The following is a 24,189-nucleotide window of genomic DNA, read 5'->3' as shown; positions in this document are numbered from 1 at the left end:
CAAGCACACGCGAGAGTTCACTGCAACATTGCTGCCAGTATCTTTGGATGTTGTCGCACTCCCATATTATGTGGAAGAAGGTGCCTTCTTCCCTTCTGCATCTGAGGTACTGCGGATCAGTAGTTTTTCCCCACCGATACAGTGTCACTCTAGGGTAATATATCCTGTGGAGTATCTTGAAATGTATAAGTCTGAGCCTGGCGGAAATTGTCACTTCTCAGGGATACATGAGGGCCATCACCAAGTCCTCTGCTTGTATTGTTCCAATATCTCTTTCCCATTTCAGCTTCAGGCGCAATAGTTCATTTGTGGCAAAGGAGGTTATGACACTGTACATTGTGGATGTGATTTTGGTATTGATTCTTGTCTGGACTATATTCCTCTCGAGCAGAGTGCTTTCGGGCATGCCCGCTAGGGCTTGGAGATGAGCTCCCAGCGCGTGCTGTAGTTGCGTATAGTGGTAGCGCTCGCTGAGTGGGAGGTGGAAACGGGCCACCAGAGACTCAAAGGGCACCAGTTTACCTTCGGTGATGATGTCCCCTACTGTGTTGATCCCAAGGGTTGTCCAATTGTGCCATTTCGGGAGTTTGCCCAATTCAGGAAGGTTCTCATTACCCCATAGTGTTTGCAGTGGGGTGATTATCTTTTCCCAGCCTACATGTTTCTGCACTGCCTTCCAGATCAGTAATATATGAAACAGCATGGTTCGGGAGATGTGGGGGATGTCGCCCTGTAAAGGTGTTCGAGCTGAGGCCTGCTGCGTTCTGCAGTACTCACTGTTCTATTATGTGGCAGTGAGTTGTCTCCATGTACCATTTCCTTAACCGCTGATATTTTGCTGGCCCAATAATAGGATTACAAATGTGGCAGGCCAATCCCTCCCTCCCAAATGGAACGCTGGAGGATATGCAGTGCAATGCAGGGGTGTCCGCCTTTCCACAGCAGTTTTCTAAGTATGCGGTCGATGTTTTGAAATTCCTTCTGGGGGATGTGTAACGGGGCATTCTGTAGTATATATAGGTAGCGGGAAGGGTCATCATTTTGAAGAGGTTCCGAACACACTCTTGAGAGACGCTTGTGCCTTATCCAGCACTGCATAGGAATTTGCTAATTTTGTTAGTTCTTTGATGAATGAATCCCTGAAGAGTTTCCCGTTTGTTGCAATGGCTGTTTCCGAGGAGGCTTACTCGATCAGTTTTGGGTCTATTTTCACCAGTAGAGATCTCCTCCTCTCTGAGAATATTGAGTAAACTTCCTCTTCCGAGTAATCGCCCTCCCAACTGTCCTCCTCTTCTTCCGTGGTATTGGACGATCCATCCTGCCACCTGCTAGGCCTTGCTTTGGCTCTCACTTTCCTTCTTTTGCCACCCTTCTTTTTGGTTGGTGTGCCCGGGGGTATGGGTCTCGTCTGCCCTGCGGACTGTTTTTCTGCCCCCTTTCTCCCCTGTGGTTTCATCCCTTTGATTTCTTCTAGCCCCTGTGAAAACTCGATCCAATCCTCCCTCAGAGCAATTTGTTTAGGTCCTTGCCCCAACTAGTCTTCCAGGGCGTTCTGTAGGACAAAAGTCATTTCCGTGTAGCCCTTTTTTTTGGCTAATACTAGCCTTACCCTCATCACTGGAGGAACTCATGTTAGCACAGACACTGGGGGTTGTAATATTGCCAGGAGGTTTAAGGGGTTAATATCCTTAAGATTTTAATATATACACCTGGGTTGTATGTGGTATCAGGTTTTACCTGGGACTGTGCCCGTCAAAAGATGAGAGCTGTGGTGGCTCTCTGTGGCCTGCAGGGGCACTGTATTTGAGTAATTGTGGGTCGCGATCGTGTCACTGATATTACTGTGATCTTTAGATTTGAGCGTTCTTTCGCACTTGGTACATGTATTCACAAAGGGAGTAATCGCTCCTACTAACTTCTGTTTGCTTTTACTGCAGTTGCCGGAACAAAGGAAGCGCCAGAACTACACGGTGCCATCGCGCTCCTTCTTCCATGATTGTGCTGCCCTCTGTGGGGCTCACAGTATTGTTGCGGTCGCCAGAGCTCCTGCCCTGTCGCGGCTGCATTGTCTTCTTTCCCCACTAACGAAGAGGAAGTGAAGAGGATGTTCAGTGTGGTCATGGATATGGACTTATTGGTTATTGTTGGTCACGTTGTTAGTTAAGGTACCAATAATATTTGGACTACCAAAGACCCTGTCCCCGCTGGAAGTTGTAGTTTTTGATCTTTAACATTTATTATTGGTGTCCATTGCTGCTCGAGTAGTAAAGATGAAAGAGAAGCATAATCCGAGCCTCCGTTCTTAGAATCATTGATCCCCTGGCTAAAACTTTGTTCTTTGATCTAAACCTTTTAAAGATAAGAGGTAAGTAGCAGGTACTCAATAATTGGTGTGAGAACCTGTTAGTTTGTGCACATACCGGTATCCTTATTGGCAACCTTGAGATACATGATTTACATTTTAGATATACACGATGTATATAATCTGGTAATGAATTAAATGTATGAGCATGGTCTGAATTTTGGGATACTATGTATTGATCAATTTTAATAATTAAAGCAGTCTATTTTTGTTATGTGATTTGACAGCATAGGTTTTGAATGGTTTGAAACGAACAGTGTTTTTTTTTACTGTATTTTTACCTTTTTTCTTTTTGTTGGTTATATAAAATTGTGTAAAGCTTAATGTAACCCAACAACAAAAAGTTAGCCCGTGTTTGTGTGTTTTTAAACAATTGTCATATATAAAATACTATATTATAAACTGTACAAGACAGTAGAGCCTGCATGGACCTGCCAATAATAGGCTCGAGTGGCACCACCCTCCCCATACAATAAATGTGTACGTAAAAGTGTGCAACTCTGAGACGGAAGCACCTAGTTATTGACATAACACTTTTGGCAACTTTGAACCAGAGTGGAATGAATCTACTCGCATTGAAGCCTTAACTTTCCCCTCTGGCGCCGCCCATTTCCCCCGCCCGCCTCCGACACCTCCAACCATTCGTCCCCTTCCTGCCCTATGAGTCGTTTAGGGGTGAGCGGCCGCAAGTATTTCCCCCCCTGGAGCGGAGCAGAGAGAGCGCGGCTGACCGCCGGGTGCCGCCGCCGCGCGGCCTCCGACCCCGGGGCCCGTGGAAATGCGGCGCTACGTGCGGCTAGCGCTGCTCTGCCTGCTGGGCGGTCTGTGCTCGCTGCTCTACGCCGCCTTCTGCCAGCTGGCGGGCTCCGGGCAGACGGCGGCGGCGAGCAGGCGCCTGTCCCAGGCATGGGAGGTATCTGGCGTTCGGCGCGAGCACGGCGGCGCACGAGCCGCCGGGAGCCAGGAACGGCCGCAGCGGCGGAGGTAAGCACCTGAAGTGCTCGTCTACGGCACGGGCAGCGGACATTTTGAATGTTACGCTACGCGTGGGGGCGGGCCTTCCCGTTTTTACTGAGCGAGTACATCTTAGATCCTGGAAGAAACGGGAGACGTCGCACTTAGTGAATGACGTAATGCCTGTCTCAAAGATGGCTCCGCCTTACCGTAGGATAGCCTTTACTTAATTGCGGCCTACTAGACCATTGATAGAGCACCCCGCAAAGGAAGGCAGGGTCACGATATGATTACGTCCCAAGGCCCCCCCCCGCCCCCACACCCCTACTTACCGCCCCTAACGCTTTTCTTTGGCCGAGTAATACACTGATGCTGCTAGTACAGTACAGCACACCCCCTCAAGGGGCAAAACTTCAGCCCACGCCCCTTCCAAAGCTTTATTGTTATTAAGGTTATTGTAACTGTTATTTAACAGTTATTGACTGCAGTCTTTTTAAATGATGTGCGAGTAAATAAAATGCAATCACACATCAAAATATCAAGTTCCCAGTATTAGCCTAGCAGCTTGTACAGAAAAGTTTTTTTGAATAATTTACATATTCTCCAGTACTGATGGAAGGGTTCAGATTCCACCAGTGTTGCCCCAGTACCAACAGAGATCTCCCGTTAACCCACGTCATGTTTATGTCACGCACTCCTGATTAGATCCATTCTGAAACTTGTTTCCCACGTTTTAAATTCAGGATTAAGTGCGTCAGAATTTGATTTGTAAAAACAAAATAAGACAGAGTAAGTTCACTCACCCGCCAAACTTCTTATCCGCCCATAGACTTCAACGGGCTCTGACCACTTAAAGTAAAATCCTCTGTTTTCGGCCTGCCCTGACGGCTCGGAAGTTTGGGAGGTATGGTTAGACTATATCAATGTTGCTAGTATCTCTAGAATGGCGCTTCATGTTGCCGGGCTGCTGCCCCTACCACCAGAGTGGGGACGAATACGTCAATGATGCCGACCTCATTAGAGTGGTTATCCTAGGAGGAGAGTTAAGTGGATACTGCCTGCACGCTGTACTCCAAGATTCTTTGTTCGATTTCTTAGCTTTGGCCAGCGGCTAATGCTTAGCTATGCTGGCCATAGTGGGACAGAAATATGTTATGCAACTGAGTGCTTTTCACATAAGTGTCTTTATTGTTACTATTTGGTTGCCTACCTGCTTTGTTTATGTATTTATTTAATGTGTTGATAGCGCTCAAACCCGGAAGTATCACAGCTCTAGGTTACATTTGTAGGAAAAAGACAATGGATGTAGAACAGTTGCTGGGTTGCACTGTACATTGGTAAGAACAAGACAGTTGAAAATATGAGTTGCTGGATTACATTAGTCATACGCTTTCAGCAGTAGTGGTAAGTAGGATACAGTTAGGCGTATTTGTTGAAAAGAATGGTTTTAAGTTTTTTACGTAAGATGAGGTAAGAAGGCTCGTCTTTGATAGATGGAGGGAGAGCATGCCAAAGAGTGGGAGCAATAAATGTGAAGCTGGCTCCTCCCGCTCTTTGTCTGGTGAATCTGGGTGTCATAAGGGAGGACGAAGAGGAGGATCTCAGGCAGCAGGGATTGTGCTTTTAAGAGATGCGCGTGGTTAGGTAAGCCGGTGCATTATAGTGCACTTTGCTTTACATAGCACTTTATCAAGTGATACAGCATGTTAAAACTTGATTCATTAGACGTCCTGAGTATCACGCTCGTATGCTTTAAAAAAATATGTATCAAGCTTTGCAGTACTGTCTCCTGATATAGTGCAAAATGTGTCTCAGCAATACAGCACTACCAATACAATCATTTAAGTACCAATCATTAAGTTGCAGAACTTTGATTTCTTTCCCACCCAACAAGTATAGCTTAATATGTTATGCTATTGAATGTTTATTCTCTACCCATCACCATCATAGTTTTATGGCACCTGAAACCATGTCCGAGAGGTTGTATATTGTGATCTCGCCAGGGTATCGCCAGACCAGAGGTGGCGGTTAGTACAGAGGAAGGTTGGGGGTTAATTGAAGATACACAGGGGCATTAGCTGGCAGATCAACAAATACTGAAGTACAAAGATATGAGGTGGAGGTAAGATGGTTATGGTAAGGATGCTTGTTTCTTAACTGTGATTAGTTTTCGGTGAAAAAGACAAAATTACTGTTAAGCTTGGTTTAAAACAGAAATGTACTGTGATGGCAATAGCTAGATTAAACGATGCATGGTACTATATGGGGTTGGCCTGTGGTTGCGTGATGGACTTGAGATGTGCTCAGACGGGCCTTGTAGTGTGCAGGCTTTCATCACAATAGTTTCTATAAAACACTCCCTGTGTCCGGGGAGAGAACTGGTTTTACCAAGCCAACTCACAGATGTGTTGGTGATAAGAGTTGGATGTGTATAGGTGAATCTTTAGTGAAAATAGGAGTTAATCAGAAAGAGAGGAGAACCACTCAACCCAAGTCCAAAAGTATTACGTTCCTAAGCTATGAGCTAGGTGTAATACATCATCAGATTTTTAAGGTAGTCTTCATAGATACATTCTGTAATTTTTTTGTGGGCTGCTAGTCTTTCTTTTAAAGCACTTGGTAATCAAGTCCATGCTCTATGACATTCACACCATAAGCTGGCAGACTGATTGCTGTAGAGCCTGAAAAGGCTACTCAGATCTTGCTGTTTTCTTTCACGTACAACTTAACCACCCAGAGCAGGAACTGCATGTAATAAAGGTATTCTTGTGGTGGTGGGCTAGATCGGGTCTTAGAAAGCCAGGAAGCATACATGCATGCATGCAATCTAGTATTTATAAGCAAAGAGAAAAGAAATAGTGCAAAATGCCCACTTTCTGGCAGAGTGGAGAGCATTCACAGCAGATAAGATGCCTAAATGACACAAGGGTGGTCTAAGTGAGACGTGCAGCGTTTCAGCAATGTCTGTGATGCATAGAAATCAGAACATATAAGTCATTACTCTGTTGTGTTTTTAGCAAGGAGTAAAATGTTGTTATTAGGATTCGTACCACACACTGCTGTCATTTGTGTAGTCTCCAGGGACTATGGCAGATATGAAAAAGAATGGGTGGGTATGATTGGTGGGGAGTAGATGTAAGATGTAGTTAATAGGTGGTGCAGTGAAGTCTGGCAAAACACTGGCCAGTTATTGTTTAAAGTGCAGACCTTGCTTGAGAGCAGCAGAGTGATGTACACAGTGTGGGTATCCAGCATTCAGCGGGCATCTTTTAACAGTAGCTCAGTACTGTCAGGTTAAGTCTGTGCGTCGGTATGTGTGTCCATTGGAATTAGTCATTGGTCAGGTGTTGTTGAAAAACCCATGTTTTCAGAGATTTGCGAAATTGGATGACTGTTGCAGCATTTCGAGCTGACACCAGAATCGAGTTCTAGAGGGTGGATGCGTGACAAGAGAAGGCTTTTTTGTGAATCCTCTCTTTACGGATGAGTTGTGATTCAGGCCGGTTGGTTGATTTGCTGCACAGGGAGTTTGTGCCACCAGATTTGTGGCGCTTAGCCACCAAGGTACGCTAGTGTGCTACTCGTGACTGCTTTGTAGATGATGCAAGCATTCTTAAACAGTATCATGATTCGGGTCAAATTTCTGTGCACTGGTAATAAGATGTGCTGCACAGTGGTGGACTGCTTTTAGGGAGCTAAGTGAGCAGCTTGGAGGCGCATGAAGAAGGTATTTTCACCATTGATGTGCGAGAACACAAGGGCCTGTACTGAGGTCTGTAAGTCCTGCAGCTGCAGGGTTTGATTTTGCGATGGGTGGAGAGTTGGAGCCAAGCTTTTTGAGCCTTCTTGGCTGTGTGTTTCTGGAAGGGCAGGCTGCTGGCAATGGTGAATCCTAAGGATTATTAGGAGTCTGAGAGGTGTGGATCAACTCCTTCTAGGTGCATATCAGCGGAAGGTGTGCAGGAGAGCTGCCTTTCCCCGCGTGAGCCTGATTGCTGTGGCTGCCATGAAGTGAACGTGCTGGAGACAGAGGCGAGGAGCAGTTTTCAAGCAGTTGGTCTCAGGTGCGAGAGGGGCTAAATAAACGTGTGGCCGGACCGAAGGCACCTTCAGAGAGGAAGGGTGTGGGTCCCTAAGAACCCAGATGCAGTAGAAGTTGTGGTAGAAGTCGTGGAAGCAGTGCGACCCGCAGAGCAAGCGTTCAAGAAGCCGGTGAGTGAAGCACAGCATTCTAATACCTTGCACAAGCATTGCCGGTAACAGTATCCAGTTCCCTATTCACTTGTGCATCGTTTAAAGCGAGTAGAAGTTGTTCGTTGAAGCTGTAATACCTGAACAATGGAAATGTAGCACTTGCGTATAATATGAAAATCCTTTTACTCGCGTGAAAAGAAAACTGCTTAAATCCATTGTTCAACCCTTAAAAGACTGCTATTGTCTGCCACTAATTTGCAAGAGTGAACGTTGTAAAGACCATTATTGAAAACTTAACCTTGATAAGACAATTGGTGTAACCTTTAACTTGTGAAAACTACATCAAGGAGTGGTCCCGTGTGCCTAATTGTGTTTCCTAAAAAAAGACTGAACTCTATTCTTTACTTTAAAGCGGCATACATTCATATATAAGAAGGTAAAGTGTACATACTGTTAAAGAATAGAACCAGCATTGCCCAAGCCAAGAGTCTCCCTATTAAAAGTGAAACCAACCTTTCACAGAGTTAAAGAGCAAACTATATGTTGCTGTGAAGTTAATAACAGTTCAGTTGGCCTAAGATGCAAGTGTGCAAGCATTACCTGAAGCTAAGAGCATGGCACCAAGGTTTCTGACTAATTACTTGGGCTGATAGCTGGCAGAAAGGTGCAGGTAAAGTTGGGGAAGGGAAACTGGCTGCATGTAAAGACTATTGCGAAGTTGACACAACCTGTAGTGCCTGAGACTGTGGAAGACAGAGGTAAGTGAGTCTAGGTTGTTATTGTGGCAGACAGACAAGAGATGCAAAGAGGCTGCCCCTTTTGAAGAGCAATATTCAGAGCAAGGGTGCCTTGCCTACTTGAAGGTGTTGAAGTACTTTAAAGTATATCTTATCGAAGCCTGTCTGAAAGTACAAATCATTGAAGTTGTGGTAGTAGTCCAAATTACTGAAGCTGTGGTGCTATATCTGGTTGTCAGTAGATGCAACTTTGTAGTAGCCTAAACAAGGTGGAGTACTCTGAGACAAAGGGGACTGTTCTCATGGTGAATCAAATAGAAGTGAAGTTGTTGAAGTAGAAGCAGCAGCACTGTCATCCTGACAAATATACCACTGTGAATTCTAAAACTGTAACTAAGAAAATCCTAACTGTTCACGAAGAACTATGTATCACTGAAGAAATCTTGAAGTGACAAAGCATTGTGGATAAGGTAGCCATTGGTGCTACTTAGTGGAACTGGAAAGTGGATATTTCAACAAGGAGAAGAAATTTGCTATTGTTGGAACTTTGGTTAAAAACGTTTACTCTGACTGATTTGAGATATTTGTTTCTTTGGTTGAACATTTGCAGAATTGACTTTGAATCCTGGGGAGAGAAATTACCCAGGACATTAGGTCATTTAGGAACTGTGTATGTTGTCCATGTTATGTTGTATTGCCATATATTTTCTTTGTGTATTTTTTGCTTAGTGTTACGGCCAGTTATCCTGTGTTAGATTGTACTCTCCTTAGCTTTGGTTAGGCAGGGAAATCCTCAGCAGAGTAGGGATAGTGAGTTATTTTTTATCATATCTTTTTGGAAAATATAATGGCATGTTTTGATAAATCATTAAACAGTTGTCTGCCTCTCATTACTGACCCCTCACAAATGCCAGCAAACCTTTGAGGATTCCTGAGTTGTGGAAACTGGGCCTTTTTTAAGGGTTGCTGAGCTCCTCTGGGAATAACTGCATATTAATCGCCCCTTTCAAGCCCTTTGCCTGAGCCGCAATGGCCTATTTGGGTTAACAAATGTTAGAGCATAGTGAGGACAACCCACACTTGGCCCCCCTGACCTCCCTTTTGGTTCTATCTATTTGCCCTCCTTCTCATGCTCTTAGCCATCCCACCTGCACATCCCGTTGCCCTCTTTTGCACCCACTACCTCAGTATTCTGCCTCAAATAATTACACAACCACACAATGTTTAGTGGATGATCAAGTCAGTACCACAGCTGCTTTATTGGCGACAGTTAATTTATATGTGATCCGTATTGACGATCCTGTTGCAGGATCTACGCTGGGCTGATGTCCATTGGTCCACCATGTCATCCAGGTAGCACCTGCCTCTCTATCTTATCTGAGCCAACCTCTGACGTTGGCCATGTACGTTAGCACCTTATGCCACCTCCTCCCTTTATCCGCATGTCATCAGCTTCCCCTTGCTTCTGTGACTGAAAGTTCCCCTTAGTGGTTGCAGTATCCAAATACCCTGTGTCACTCCAGCAAGCCTCGAACTTTCAAGTTATCTGTATTTGCCAATTGCAGCCAGCAAGCCTACCCTATCTCACCTGATACAGCAAGTCAACTCCCCCTTCCACCTTTGTGGTTTATGCACTTATGCACCATGCTTCCCCCAGGTCTTGTACCTCGGTTGGCGTACTGGTCATGCCACCCTCTCTCCCCGGAGACACTGGGCCCTTTTAGCATTTCAGCACTTTGCTCTTTGGATACAGCAGCTAACTCTGCCAAGACTCTGAGGTGGTAATCACTGCTGTTGAGTTCCCCACCCGGACCCCTACCTTCCAATTCATGACCATTCCCACCATCAGTACCCGCACGCACCATGTACCTATTACAGATGCAGTACTCGTAACAACTCTTTATTGTGTGAATGTATACACTTTGTGAATCTCTTTCCCCGCTCTGCACTCCCTCCTTTGCTTGCTTGATGCTCTCTGCCCCCTCCTTTGTCGACCTCATGATGCCCATAATTACTTCTGTGGCAACAACTGGACACCTCTAATTCTCCCATCCGTACCCCTCTAAGAAAGGTCTCTGCTATCCATTCTCATCATTGCCATTTCCACCTCAGATAGATGAACCTTATCGGGGGCAAAATAGCCAGGTGTCCTTGGGGTCATTAAATTGTGCCAGACCCACCTAAACCCCATGCCCCATAAGACATTTCCCATGCCTGCATTTAACAGCCTTCATGATTCCTCCACTGCTCTTTGTGAGTGAGCACCCCTCAATTCCTGCCTCGGTATCAACTCTATCAATGCAATTTCTGTGTCCCCAAGCATCTACGAAACTCGATTAGTGTCCCCTGGATGTGCTGCAGTAATATCCCTCGGTCCATAGTTGTCAGATCATTGCCCGAGGTAAATTACTAGGATATGTGGCCTGCCCCTTCATGCCCCTTCCCCCGACCATGTAGCTCGCTCCATCTCACATACTCCATCCCTATGTGAGGAACCTGAGGGCATACTCCCATATACTCCCCTGTGTCAAATCCTGCTCTAACCGGCACACTATTATAACTAAAGGATAAACAAACAAAGTTCTTCCTTCGGGAGAATGGCTCCATTCTCCTGCTTCTTCAACAGTGCCCTACAAATATTCTCTTTCAATCGAAAATACCAGGAGGAATGGCTTTCTTACCCTGGTTTATGGGCTTCACTGAGTCTTTTTCCAATGTTCAGGAGAATGACTCCCTTATCCAGGTATAAGCTTATGCAGTTCCCAAAAGAACCAGGGGGAATGACTCCCTTCCTCTGATGTCACCAGTCGACTCTTATCCCAGTGTCAATTGAATACCTCCTTTCTCCTGGTGTTACTTTATACAGTCCACAAGGCCAGGGGGAATGACTCCCTTCCCCTGGCGTCTTTAACACAAGTTCTGGACCTGCAATAGCAGAAAGTGTCCCTTTTTTCCTTGTGTTGCTTGGTTCAATTCACAATATGGCCAGGGGGAATGATCCCTTCCCCTGGTGTCTTTACCACAGCTCTTTGGCCAATAGCAGGAGAATGACTACCTCTTCCTGGTATGTTTTGGTACAGTTCTTTCTCACTGTTGGGATGGGAGTTCCAAACCCTTCTCTGGTGGTCAGTGGGTTCCTCGCTACCACTGTGCCGAGGAATATTTCCTCTAATGCTTTTCTTCTTACTCTTGGGGTCCCAGACTAGTCTCTAGTGGTCGGTGGTTTCCTGGTTACCACCGTGCAGAGGAAGATTGCCTCTGATGCTAACCTTCTCAGTTGAGGGTCCCACACCCTTCTCTCGTTATGCCCATTAACTTCCTTACTCATACTGGGCTGGGGGAAAGCTACAGTAGCCTCTGTGTCCCCGCTAGTTGTCATGTACCTCCTGTGAGGGGTCAGAAATGTGCGGCGGACAACTTTGTGAAGGTTTTTGATGCCATTTTATTAAACTCAAAAGGAACGCCTCACCATCCCTAAACTAACGACGATTTCCCTACCTATAAAATAAGCTAAAGGAAATACTGTAACAAAAGCATTCTGTCCCTCAAACGTGTACATACAATAAACTCAAGGTAATGCATGGCAGTTTAAACATGACAGAACAGTGGAGCAGTGGTTAATATGCAAAATTGCAAGTCTTGTCTACTTTCGTAATTCTTCTCTCCTGCCCACCCGAGGTCTTTTCGTATCAGTGTAGCAGTCCTGCTATGTTCATGTAGTTTTCAGAGTTTGCAGCCGGGCCACAGCTTGTGCACTCTGTAGGCTCCTGTATTTTTCAAGTGAGTGACTACTGTGGTGCTTGTTATTTCTCCTACCTCTTTAGACTCTTGTCTTCCATTACACACTTTTCATGGGAAGAAGTCTTTTTTTTAGCAAATTGGATTATTTTCTCCTCAACCTGAACACCATTTTAATATTAGATTGGTCCCTCAATTTCCTGTAGCAGCACCACTGCCAAAGTCCATAGCCCTTTGACGGTGGTCTGTATTTCCTTTTTTCTGCATATTAGCACCAGGGATAGCCATATAGCATAGATATAAATCTCTCTTTAGCAACAACATCACTTAAATTAGGGCATGGCCGTGAAGATAGATGGGGTTTCTGCAGCTTACACCCATTTCTGCTTTGAAGTTGCACATGTCTCTAGCTAGAATGCCCTGGCATGCCATCTCTCCTCAGCTTCAGAGATCCTCAGATCCTCGAGATGCAGTTAGACACCTGACTTCGTCACAGCACTATATCCCTAAAGAGGAAGCCGGGCACCCTATCCCTGAAGCGCGAACTAGGCAGTATATCCAGGACAGTGAGTTTAGCACACTATCTGTGATGAATTCTGCAGAGTCATTGCTGATCCCCAGCCTAAAGTCTCCTCCCATGTAGTCAGGGGAAGGCAACTACTAACTGATCCGGACCCTTGGGGTGGTATTCTGAGGGTGGATCACATGGGACGAGATTTCTGTCAAGGGATAGTGGTGACTCCAACATGAGGGATGCAGTATTCTTCTCTTTCTTGTGAGGAAAATCCCTTAATTCTAGAGATTTTTATGGCCTGTTGTCATTATTCAGAACCATTTAATTATAAAACTCTGAAACTTCTTTGCTCACATTAAACCCTATCCATTCTTCATGTGTACATAATAGGCCTAGAATATATCCAACATCTTATGTTTACAGTGATTGTTATCTAAACCAAACTGTCCAACAGTGTAATGTAAAAGTAGCTGAAACTTCCTTGGACTCCAGGTCCCATAAAGCCTAAAGTATTGAGATGAGGAAGAGGAGCAAGGAATTAATGTGGAGGGAATGTGACACCAAGTACAACGTTGTCTAGTTGTGAAGATCCGAATCAGCGGCACAGACATTTACACCTGAAACTTACCTAACGCTGGGAGATTTAGGAAATAGAGAGGAGTAAGGCTGCAGAGTGCGCGGAGCAGGAAGCGAGTTCAGAGGCCGAGGCAAACTCACAGTGAAGAGCCGTGGAAAGCTTCTGCCGGCAACGAGCTGGAGGCGTTCAGGACCAGAGAAGAACCCTAGTGAAGTCAAGGTGAGCTGTATGCGGCAAGACCAGGGGAGACACAGTCCTGCTGAGCGGCAGTGATTCCATCGGGGAAGGACTGACAAGCTAAAATGGGAGCCAAAAGAGACCCTGCCAGGGAAGGAGAAACTTGCCAGACCAAACCACCTCACATCAGCCGAGCAGTAAAACAGTGAGTCAGTCTAAACGAGTAGGGGGCCCCGGGACATGCAAATACATTAACAAACACTTCAGAAGTATTTTTGAATACCGACTAAATAGAATTGAACAGCACAGACAAATGTGGTATAACTCTCCTGATATGGGATGTCAGTTGGGGGAAACCTGGGACCAGCATTGCCAAGAGACATTGCTAGAAAATTTGACAGACAGAGCTTGAACAAACCCTCATATATGGGATGTCAGTATGGGGGAAATTGGTACAAGTAATAACTGAAGTCAGCAAAATTGTTCCATTGAAGAATTACAATTGTGTGATACTTAAGAGGAATGTGAATGTTGCTGAGAGTCCTGATATGAGCATCTGGTAGTGAAGCCTTTTGCAAAGAGATACCTGGCAGGAGAGTACAGCTGGGGATCTGTTTGAGCCCAAAAGGCAGGAGAGTAAGCCAGGATATCAAGAGTTTTCAGTTGAGAAGTTTCCTGGCAGGCGAGTGTACCAGGAAACCCACTTTGAACTGGTGTGTTGAAGAGAACATTTGTCATATTAAGTTGTTGTTTGAGAATCTGAATCTGAAAATACTTCCCTTTTGCCATACTTTAGTCACTATTGGGGAAAATACATTTGTTTAACCATCCTGAAAATTAGGAAAGACTTTCCTTTGCTGTATTCCAGCCAGCATTTTGGAAAACACATTCCGTTTTGCCATCCTGAGAATAGGAGAGACTTCCTCTTTGTTATATTCCAACCAATGTTTTGGAAGAGACATCCATCCTGAGGAAAGTATTAGGTAAAAGACATTTGCATTGCCTTTCAGAGACTGGTTTTGAAATTGAACACTTTGAACAATTTTTCTGAAATAATCCAAGGGCAAGGGGGCCAGGCCAACACATGGACACATGTTTTTTTTTAAAATTTGTATTTTTATTAGTTTGTTTTTACTCAATACAATATTACTTATGGAAATTTCAACTCTCCCCTCGCCATAAGTGTAGTTCATCCTTTAGATTATATGTCTCCCCCCCCCCCCCCCAAAATGTCCAATAACTTAATCTTGTGAGGGCACCATTGTGCCATACAGTCACTTTGTAGGTAGTTTAGTACTGACCCCAGTCTCTCTTGCTCTCTCCTTTCTCTAAAATGTTCTCCTTGAACCAGGTTGTGTAGAAGCTATGTGGGGAATTTCCATTTCCAGAGCCCTGTTTTCTTGTTCTTTATTGTAATACGTATCCATATCTGGGCGTGGTCTGATAGTAAAATTGATCCTAATTCTACATCCTTCACAATGCCCAGTAACCCTGTGGAGGCCCATACATAGTCTATTCTAGACAAGGAGGAATGTACATGAGAATAGTGCGTGAAGCATTGCTCCTGTCCCCTCACTGTTCTCCAAATATCATGGAGGGTTAACACGTCATCTTTTGCCGTATCACCTTGGATGGGGCCCGCGCTCCCTGTGAAGTATTCCTACTCCTATCCTGTGTGGGAACCCATGCTGTGTTAAAATCCCCCGGTAATATAGTTTCCCCTTCAGTACGTTTCTCCAGTTTCGATATGCCTGTCCTCAAAAACCCATCTTGGTCTATATTCCGGGCATAGACTGTAGCCAAAGTGACCATGTGGCCTTCTATAGTTGTATTAAAAAATATATACCTCCCTTCTTTATCCACCATCGAATCTTGAACCTGTGCTCCTAATCCGTCCGGGAATGCTATCAGTACCCTGCTTTTTTTCTCCAGCATTCGCCTCATGTAATTGTGCATACCCTCTAATGCGTTTATTCCCTTTTAACGTTTTTGCATATATGTGTCTCTTGAAACATGAGTCAATTTTTTCTCCCCGTAAAAAACTCTCACTTATTTTCCTCTTAATTGGGTATTCAGTCCCCTTACAGTGCACGTGATTGCTTTAATCTCTTTCATTTGGGTGCTCTCCATTTTTACTCTCTCCTGAGGAGGGCCCAGGAACCTATGACCGCTCGGACTATGTGTCTGTCGCACCTGGCCCTCTGACTAACCTATAGTAGTCATTGTGGGGAATGCTAAACCGCACCAAGGATTCCAACTTTCACGCCCATACGTATCTTTGTTTCCTTTTCTCATTTCCTGTGTTCACTTTTTCCCCCTTTCCATCACTGTTTTTCATACCCACCCTTTTCTACGTCCTCTATTTCTTCCTTGCTGTTCCTCGCGGCCCTATTCGCTATCCTCTTGTAAGTTCAGGATCTTTATTCCTTCTTCACACGTCGTGATTATATGTTGTCGTCTTTCCCATGTAAAAAGTAGGCCAAACGTGAATGTTTTTTTGACAAAAATGTCACCACTGGGCCTATCTCCCTCCCCTTTTACAGCGTGGATTGTGCAAGGTCTTGATATATTTGTATTTCCTCCCCGTTTATTCTCACTTGGCCTGCCCTCCTCGCTTTCAGCAAAATGTATTCTTTCTGACTGTAGGAGTTTACTGTTACTAGAATGTCCCTTAGGCGTGCGCCCAGGTCTCCCACTCTATGCGGGCCTACTCTCTTCCGTACTGTTTGCCAAGATGTCTGTAAAAGGTTGTTGGACCGTACTTCTCAGATCTTTATCCCCCACTTCTTTCCGCAAGGTTTTTTATCCTAATGTTGGATATCCACGACCGATTTTTCTAGAACTTCGCATTGAACCTCCAAATTATGTGTTTTGTGTGATAAATGTTCTAGGGCTTTGTGGTTTTTGTGTGTATCTTCTTCTATATTTTGAACCACCTTTTTCAGTGTATCGGTTCATTCTTCAAGTTTGGCCACATCGGCGCTCAGTTCTTGCACCAATTGTTTAATTTCCTCTATCAATGACTCAAACTGTGTTTGAAAGGAGGCCATAAATGAATCTTGAAACTCCTTGAACCAAATCTACATACCCTCTAAGCAAATTGCCATTCCTCCTTCTGGCCTTGGCTCTGGCGTCTGCGACTTTTGATCGGTTCCTCCGCTTCTCAGGTGCGTCATGCTGTCTGTGCTCCAGAGCGGCTTAATACTCGGTTCTTGTCTAGCTTGAGGAGTCTGCTGAGTTGCCGATGCTAGCTTCCCTCTTGTCTTGGACATGTGGACACTATTGTGGTGATTCTGACATTCCCCCGCTGTGTTATCTTGTGGTTCTGTTCTCTGATAACAGTGGTGTTGGCTTGATCTCTGGCCCGTTTCAGCTTCTGGAAGGTCTTTGGTGTTGCTGGACTCTCTCCTGTCTTTCTTGAGTCCCGAGCTGTCTGGGCTCACTATTCCTCTGAGAGGAGAGCCTCCGGCTTGTTCTCCTCGTTCACCCAGTACCCCAGGCTTTTTCTTGTGTTCTCCTTACTCCTTTGGATCTGTCTTCTCCTTATCTTATTCTCTGGACAGTATATCTTTAATTATTTATTCCGAGCTCACAGAGTCTCTTATATTGCTGGGAGGAGCTCCGCTTGAATCTGTGGAATCTCCTTAGCCTTTGTTCATTCGACCCTACTTATTGGGAGTCTTTCTTGATCACCTTCCCTTTCTCTGTGTGATATTGCCTGGCCTGTTGGGCGCCTCCCGTTCCGCCTCCCCCAGCGTCCGACTCGTTTGTATGGGACACTCCCTTCCGTGCTCAGGGGGTGTTCTTCCTTCTCCTGGGTGCGAGGGTGTCTCTTAACGTCTTCCACCCGACTTCGGAAGCTTCGTTGTTGTAGGACCTACCTGCCCCTCCCTTCGCCTGGCCGTTGCGTTGTTCACACGGCCACACTTCTTACGCACCAAATGCTCTTAAAATCAATGTCTGCCTCTTGGTTCTGCTACTTGGGGGGGTGGAGGGGAGAGCTCACGCGCGTCTTTCTCCTCTTGTCGCCATTTTGGAATCTCGTCAAGGGTTGTTTTGTTTAAGTTATATATTTGTGTTTTGCACATTTTTGCTGAGTTGACATCTGGAACATTTACCTTGCACCTTTGTATTGTGTGTTAGTGTGAGGGTCAGATTTTGTTTGGACACAAGGTCAGCCTATTTTAGTTTTATAGGAAGGGACATTTGCTTTAGGATAGGGTAAGTGAGGCCTTTATCCAAACCTCTTTCTGTTCATAAAATGGCTAATGCTGAGAATATTAACACTTTGTGTCCGCCTCTCATTTGTTACCCCTCGCATATCTCGGGAGAGCGATGTGGGCATCATATCCCATGAATTAGGAAGAAGTGGGCAATTCACGGTTACAAATAGCGAGATGGGAACTGTATCTTGATACTGTAATTGTGGCAAAGATAGGTGCGATATCCCCAAGACTTTGAATGGGGTAGAGAAGTCAACTAGGCACTATATCCCTGAGACCATGGTTAGGACAAAGTTGCTTGCAGAGCTCTATAGCGCATAGACTTCAGTTGACGAGAGATTCAGAGAGAGACCAAATATCCCTACTTGTGATAGCAACTTGATGCACGCACACACTGGCGTGCAAAATGTGCACTCACTGTTTGCCATTGGCTAGTTATGTTTGACTCTTGGTGAGTAAGAATAGTGTGCTGTGTGTATGTGTAACATTGGGGTGTCCAATTACCTCTTATGGCTGGCGAGTAGCTTGAAACTATAGTTAGTTCAAAATGAGTCTAAAGCGACTGTAATAACTTTGCCTATATGGCCAATGTACTATTTAACAAGAAAAACATGGTCACCGGCTAATCATCTGGAGATCAGTTGGCCTTTTTTCAGGTCCTCATGTGATTTGGGTTCTAACGACGGTACTATCTCCTGCAAGAAACAGAGGATTCTTGTATGATGTCTTGAGTGGCTGACCCTATTTATAATAATGTATAATAATTTTCATCTAAATGCCTGCCCTGTGTATTGTGCCTTTATCTCCCAATAAATCCTTGGCTGGTTTATCTAGAAAATGAAAGCTCTGTAGGCATCCATGGCCATCTGGTTAAATTCCTGTCCTCACCCTTGTTATCAGATATAATGTGATGTTCATTACCAGGGTATCTCCATGCTTGTGCCACCAGAGCAAGCATGGAATCTAATCCTGTGGAGTGTCTGCAGGGGGGCGAGTGAGTGTGATCCTTTTCATAGCGCGATTACAGATTGCACCGTCTTTTAGGATACAATATACTGTTAGTGTCTTTCCATGCATTCTCCTGTCTATTTCTAACATGTTGCTTGAAGCAGCGCTATTGCCTCTGTTGTTCCTGTCCCATAGTTTCAAGTCCAAATGAAAGCTGAAGATAAGAATAAGAAAAGGTTTTCTCTACGGTGACTCAGATACTCTTAGGCCCTGATTCATGGAATTATTTGCGTGTAAATTTGGGGATTTGCGTGCCATTCTGTGCGCAAATCCCTGTTTTACACACAAATAATTCTATGAATCAAGGCCACAGTTCTTAAGCTTTTAGCAGGTTTAAATCCCATATTCCATCCATGCTCAACATATGTTATGTTACCAGGCTTTCATACAGTGCCCATCATCACTACAGTCTTGACACTTGTCCGAGTAGTGGAGCTCTGTATCACCTCCAAGGTTAAAGTGGAGTTTGGTCTGTGGAGAAAAGGAAATGGGGAAACGGGTGGGGAGATGAGAGGAGTGACAAAAGGCTAGAAACAAACTAACAAATGCAAAGGTACATGAGAGTTGAATCATTGGTAGTGAATTAAACAAATGCTGATCGGAATGAGTAAAACTTGCCTGTGATGAGGATCAATTTTCCTTGATTGCAGTTTCTTGTATAGTGGCTTCTTATAACTTGTGCATGTCCATAAAGGGCATTGGTTCTTCATCAAACGTGTTTTTAAACATCCCTTCCTGTGAACCTGGAGGATCATCTGGGGGTGCCAAGCTGCCTGACGGAAGTGCCAGGATAAAGAGTTGGTTGTGCAACAGTGAATGTGGGAAACACAAAAGGGGGACAACGAGAGAGATAGAAGGACGTCATCTGGATCCCCCAGGAACTTGGCAACTTAATGATGGCTCCAACTAGGAAGGTGGCTTATTTAAGTGGACATGTCCTCTGTTTGCAAATCTGTTTTGCCATTCCTTCTGTTTTCAAAGCAGCTAACACTCAGAAGTCTTTTTCCGATGGCACGTTTGGATTGATTTAGCTGGTTGCGTAGAGACCTGGGTGCGCAGGCCCTCTTCTTGGAAACCCAAGGAGCACCGTGTCCTGATCCAGCACTGCAGCACTTTTGATCCATATGAAGAAACATGCTTTTGTGAGGGGATATGTGCTTTTAAAGTTGCCCGGCAACTGTTGTGCCGGCTCGTAATGATACAAAAAATAAGAATATTTTGTAGGGCAACGAAAAGGAAAGCCACTGAAATAATTCACCTAGTTTTGTTGTTTGTGTCTTATGTTATCAGGTGTAAGGATTTCTCAGTCTCATACTGGAACCCCTATTGGATGCTGCCTTCTGATGTTTGTGGAATGAACTGCTTTTGGGGATCTGCACTTAGGTAGGCTCTCATGTTAAATAGACTTGCAACTTGATTGACAGTGTAGATAGAGACTGTGAAAACTGATTTTTAATTACATTAGTTCGAAGAGCCTCATTCATTATGCTTATTGTCAGTTTTATGCTTTTTTTTTTTTACATGTCTTGTAAGTTAAGCAACTGGTATTTTTCCACATGTATTCAAATCAAATATTACATTAGTACCTGAATGCCTGCAACAGGATGCACATGGAACAGGGTCCATGCACATCAGTTTATGGTCTGTTTTCATTTTCAATACAGCTGCGTTACTAATTGAGGGCACTAGTGGCTTAAAATGCAGGTGGGATGTCACCTCCTTTCAACACTTTGCACAGCGAGCTGCAACATACTGTGTTAGATCAATTTTCTAGTAGTAGAATGACACTAGCATAAAACTTTGATGGCAGCATTCCCATTTGCCTTTGCTTTAGAGGGGTGTGCAGGGTTAGAGTATAAATGGAGGATGGGTTAGTCGGATTGCAGAGGGGCATGGCGTTAGTAGTGTTTTTGAAGTAAAGATTTGTTGAGTTGGAGATCAAATCAGGCATCACCCAGTATGCATGAGCCACCTCTGGGCAAAGCGCTCTAGTACATAGCTTGTCATAAATAAGACAATGCTCTTTCCCCGCCGCCGATGAGATTCGAATGGTGAAACCTGCCTGACAAAAAGTCCAACGATGGCCGAGGAAGGCATTTCTGCTGGAGGTGTAACGGATGTCAACTCTGCTCTGCAGGAGGTGCTTAAGACCACACTCATCCATGATGGATTAGCCTGTGGCATTCGTGAAGCTGCTAAGGCTTTGGATAAACGTAAAGCTCACCTTTGTGTACTTGCTTCAAACTGCGACGATCCCATGTGTGTCAAGCTGATCGAGGCACTTTGTGCTGAACACCAAATCAACTTGATTAAAGTTGACGACAACAAGAAGCTCGGTGAGTGGGTTGGCCTTTGTAAAATTGACAGAGAAGGCAAACCCCAAAAGGTGGTTGGCTGCAGCTGTGTCGTTGTCAAGGACTATGGCAAAGAGTCTCAGGCTAAGGATGTCATTGAAGAATACTTTAAAAAGAAGTGAACAACCTACAAATAAACAAAAATGGAAGACTTTGCATTAGAAGCAGACTTTTTGTCCATTGTAATGGACTATTGACTGCATATTTGTGAGTGAGATTTGGAAAGTGACCTAAGTGGTTGCATATATAGATTGAAGATCACTGGTGAGAGTATTGATCCCTGGGGGACTTCTCAGGTGACAGTCAGGTCTGGAAGTACCCATCTGAACTGCTCTGTAACTATCTGAGAGGTAGGAGGCGAGCCAGTTGAGGGCTGCGCCTGCGAACCCCATTCTATTTGCGAGCGGGCCTGTAAGTGTGAACTGGTAAACAGTCTCAAATGCGGAGAGGCAGGAGTCCCCCATATTCAGGATTTTGGAGAGAATTGTCTATGACCTGGATGGTGGCAGTTTCCATGCTACATCTGGATCTAAATCGAGTCACAGCTGCCCATGTTGGTTCATCGATTATGGAGTTGGTTGGTGTTGGTTAGACCCAAAAAATTCTATCCAGGGAAACAATAATGAGAGGCACGAATCGCAAAGAAAAATGCTTTAATGCATGCAATTAAAAGGCCGGCAGAGCCAGTCAACTCGGTGGAACTGAAAACTCAACCCACCCACATTGGCTTATAGAATTTAAAGGCAAAACCACAAGATTAACATACAATACAAATTATCGGGTATATTACAATTTCTTAATTCCCATTGGCTCCCACTTATATAAGCACCTACACACAACATACATTAACACATTTTATTGGTAATTATGGGGATTTATACCACACACCGCTACCACCACTGTGGCGGTCTCCAGGTGCTCACCTGGCTCTTCAAGAAAAGAGGGCGGGTGGGTCAGTGAGAGTAAAATGATAGGATAGGCCCAGAACCAGGAGCGGCGTCTCTGTGTGTTGGTTTGCAGATGGGTTGATTGCGTACACTGGCTTTTGGTATCCGTAAGGGGAAAGTCTAGTGTCTGGGTTGTTTGTTGAATGTGGGTGTTTGTTATGTTGGGTGTATGTTTCATCTGTAGTTTGGCAGGTAACTGGTTGTGTGCGCTGGCTTGTTGTATCCGTAGGGGTACGGTCCAGTGCCTGGGATTTTGTTGTATGCAAGTGTTAGTTATTTTGGGGGGGTGTTTGTGTGTAGTGTAAGGAACTGATGATGGCAACAGTAAAGACAGACACAAGTGATCACAGTTCAAGGGTGTTTATTAAACTGTATATGCAGGTGGGAAAAATGCCTAATCTAAACCTAAATCTAGGGTCTATACTAAAACTATTGCCAATCCTTAAAACGAAATACAAAAAGAGTGTGGGGTAGGATTCACAATAAAGAAAGAAGTGTTTGTAAATGATAAGTCAGAATGTGGTAGCAGAGGGTGTCGCTTCCCCATGATTTGACCATGGCACAAGGCGGGACATCTGAGCATAGCACACACTTGAGCTTTCCCAGCATGAGGCGACAGTTCCGTTCTCAGGACCATTGGTGGTTAAGTCTCGTTTTTCTACAAATAGTATCTTGCCTCCAAGGACCTGATGTGTTAGAAAATAAACAAAAGGTTCCTTTCTAATGTACGTTGGGTGATGACTTCACCCCTGAGCACCCCCTCTTCCGGGCTCAAACCCCTCTCGAATGTTAGCCTCCCTCCGTCGGGTTCACTACGGCTTGTATTCCAAAGATTTCTCTGTTGCATTCAGAGTTTTAAAGTCTTATTAAACAATGCTCTGTAGAACTCCCTCTGTCGGGTTCACTCCTGGTCCCAATGTTCCTTTTGTTTTCTAACATTTTGGGATTCATCTCGCTTATCTTTCCAATGGTTTGTCGGTCAAAGACTACAGAGGATTTTGCTAGACCTCTGTATGACCACTTTGACCATTTCCTTGCGGCACTCCCAAGGACTTCTGGTATTGGTAGTTTCTACAAATGCGGGATCAACCAGAGTCTCTCGAGTGAGCACCCACAAGGTGCCCGACCCCCCTGCAGCTTGTTTTCCCTTAATGTTAACAGTTCTTTGAACTTTCCTTACTTTGCATCTTTTTTTTCAACACAGTTCGGTGTCTTATCAGGTCTCCCTTCGACTCACTGGCTGTGATGAACTACTGGCTTTTCTTGTATCTGGAGTCAAGGATGGTACCACGGTAGCAGGTGTCTCTCTCTGCACTGCATATCAGCATAGGCATGCTCTGTGTACCGTTGCCATATGCTGCAAGACATGCTGCCTATTGTTCGCTGTTTTACGGTTCCTTCCACAGAGGCTTTGCGTGTCAGGGTTGAAAAGGGCAAGGTCGCTTCTCTTCTCGTCACTCTTTCGATTCTCAACGCCTTTCTCCTCCTCTTGAACTGCCGTGCTTGGATAGCTGTCTAGTTGTGCGGTGTGCCCTGCTCGTCGTGTGCACTCGTGCTCCACCTTTTATCCCTTTTGGTTAGGGAAAGTACCGTCCGGTGAGTGTGATTCTGGTTAATTGCCTGACTTTGCCTGACCCTTGTATGGGGACGTCAGGTAAACGGGTCTGGTATTAGTCCATTGTCTTCGTGGTGTGCAAAAGTTTTTGTCGTAAAGGGGGGGGGGTATAGTGTCATTGATTATTCTACGTGGTTGGATGGGAAAAGGTGTTCTAAGAAGGGGGATACCCCGTCTCACCCGTCGGTGTCCCACTCCCACTTCCCGAGGACTCCCCATCCAGGTGATCCTCCCTCTCTGGTCCACCCGCAGGAACAGGATCCAATAGCGATGGCCGTGTCCTGCCCACCTGGATGACAGATCCCTGGGGCCAAGTCAGGGAGACACCTTCACGTTTCTTGCAGTAGTTTGGCTAGTGCTTAAGGCATGTATAGTACTTGGGAGGTATATTGGAGGGGGCAGGAGCAGGTTGGTTAGTACATGGGTATTCAAAGTTATTCTAAGTGTGTCCTCAGAGCTCATCCACCTGCAACTCAATGGTGCCCTCCAATTTTCCAAGTGCAACACACTGGTCGCCCCCACCATCCCTCTAAGCTCAACACACTTGAGACTCCCACTAATTCCTTTAAGTGCAATACCGTGGCTACTTCCACTAGCCCCTTTCTGCAAAACAGCAATTACCAGACACATAGGGCCTCATTACAAGTGTGGCAGTCCGGAAACAAGGGTGCCGGTGAGCTTACCGACACCCTTGTTTCCAGACCGTCAACTACGAATCTGCCTGCTGGGCCCGCTGCGCATGACGGGTCTGACCCTGCCAGGCGCAATGGCCCCGGTAGGCAGAGTTGT

The 24,189-nt window shown here is 45.1% G+C and overlaps 2 protein-coding genes across 3 annotated transcripts in view; both read left to right on the top strand.

Moving 5' to 3' along the window:
* The first annotated feature begins 2,977 nt into the window (after positions 1 to 2,977).
* GXYLT1 (glucoside xylosyltransferase 1) overlaps positions 2,978 to 24,189 on the top strand; it is a 169,460-nt gene continuing 148,248 nt past the window's right edge. Inside the window, exons 1-2 of one of the 2 annotated variants that reach the window (XM_069627989.1) lie at positions 2,978 to 3,346; positions 19,775 to 19,867. In XM_069627989.1, the coding sequence (XP_069484090.1) occupies positions 3,141 to 3,346; positions 19,775 to 19,867 (299 nt within the window). In that variant the 5' untranslated portion in view covers positions 2,978 to 3,140. The remainder of the gene's footprint in view (positions 3,347 to 19,774; positions 19,868 to 24,189) is intronic. The other variant, XM_069627990.1, reaches the window with a different exon arrangement.
* LOC138513278 (small ribosomal subunit protein eS12-like) lies at positions 20,487 to 20,976 on the top strand. The gene has a single exon (XM_069627991.1). It carries the CDS (start codon positions 20,565 to 20,567, stop codon positions 20,958 to 20,960), a length of 396 nt encoding a protein of 131 aa, XP_069484092.1. The 5' UTR covers positions 20,487 to 20,564; the 3' UTR covers positions 20,961 to 20,976.

Source organism: Ambystoma mexicanum, chromosome 12 (assembly GCF_040938575.1).
Source record: "Ambystoma mexicanum isolate Mex_15411 chromosome 12, UKY_AmexF1_1, whole genome shotgun sequence".
In the NCBI taxonomy this organism is placed as follows: Eukaryota; Metazoa; Chordata; class Amphibia; order Caudata; family Ambystomatidae; genus Ambystoma; species Ambystoma mexicanum.
Note: the sequence above shows the minus strand (reverse complement) of the source record. Positions and strands in the feature narration are given on the sequence as shown.

What these genes read in the sequence shown, in the direction of transcription:
- LOC138513278 (XM_069627991.1), top strand. Translation starts at nt 20,565, where the DNA reads ATGGCCGAGGAAGGCATTTCTGCTGGAGGTGTAACGGATGTCAACTCT.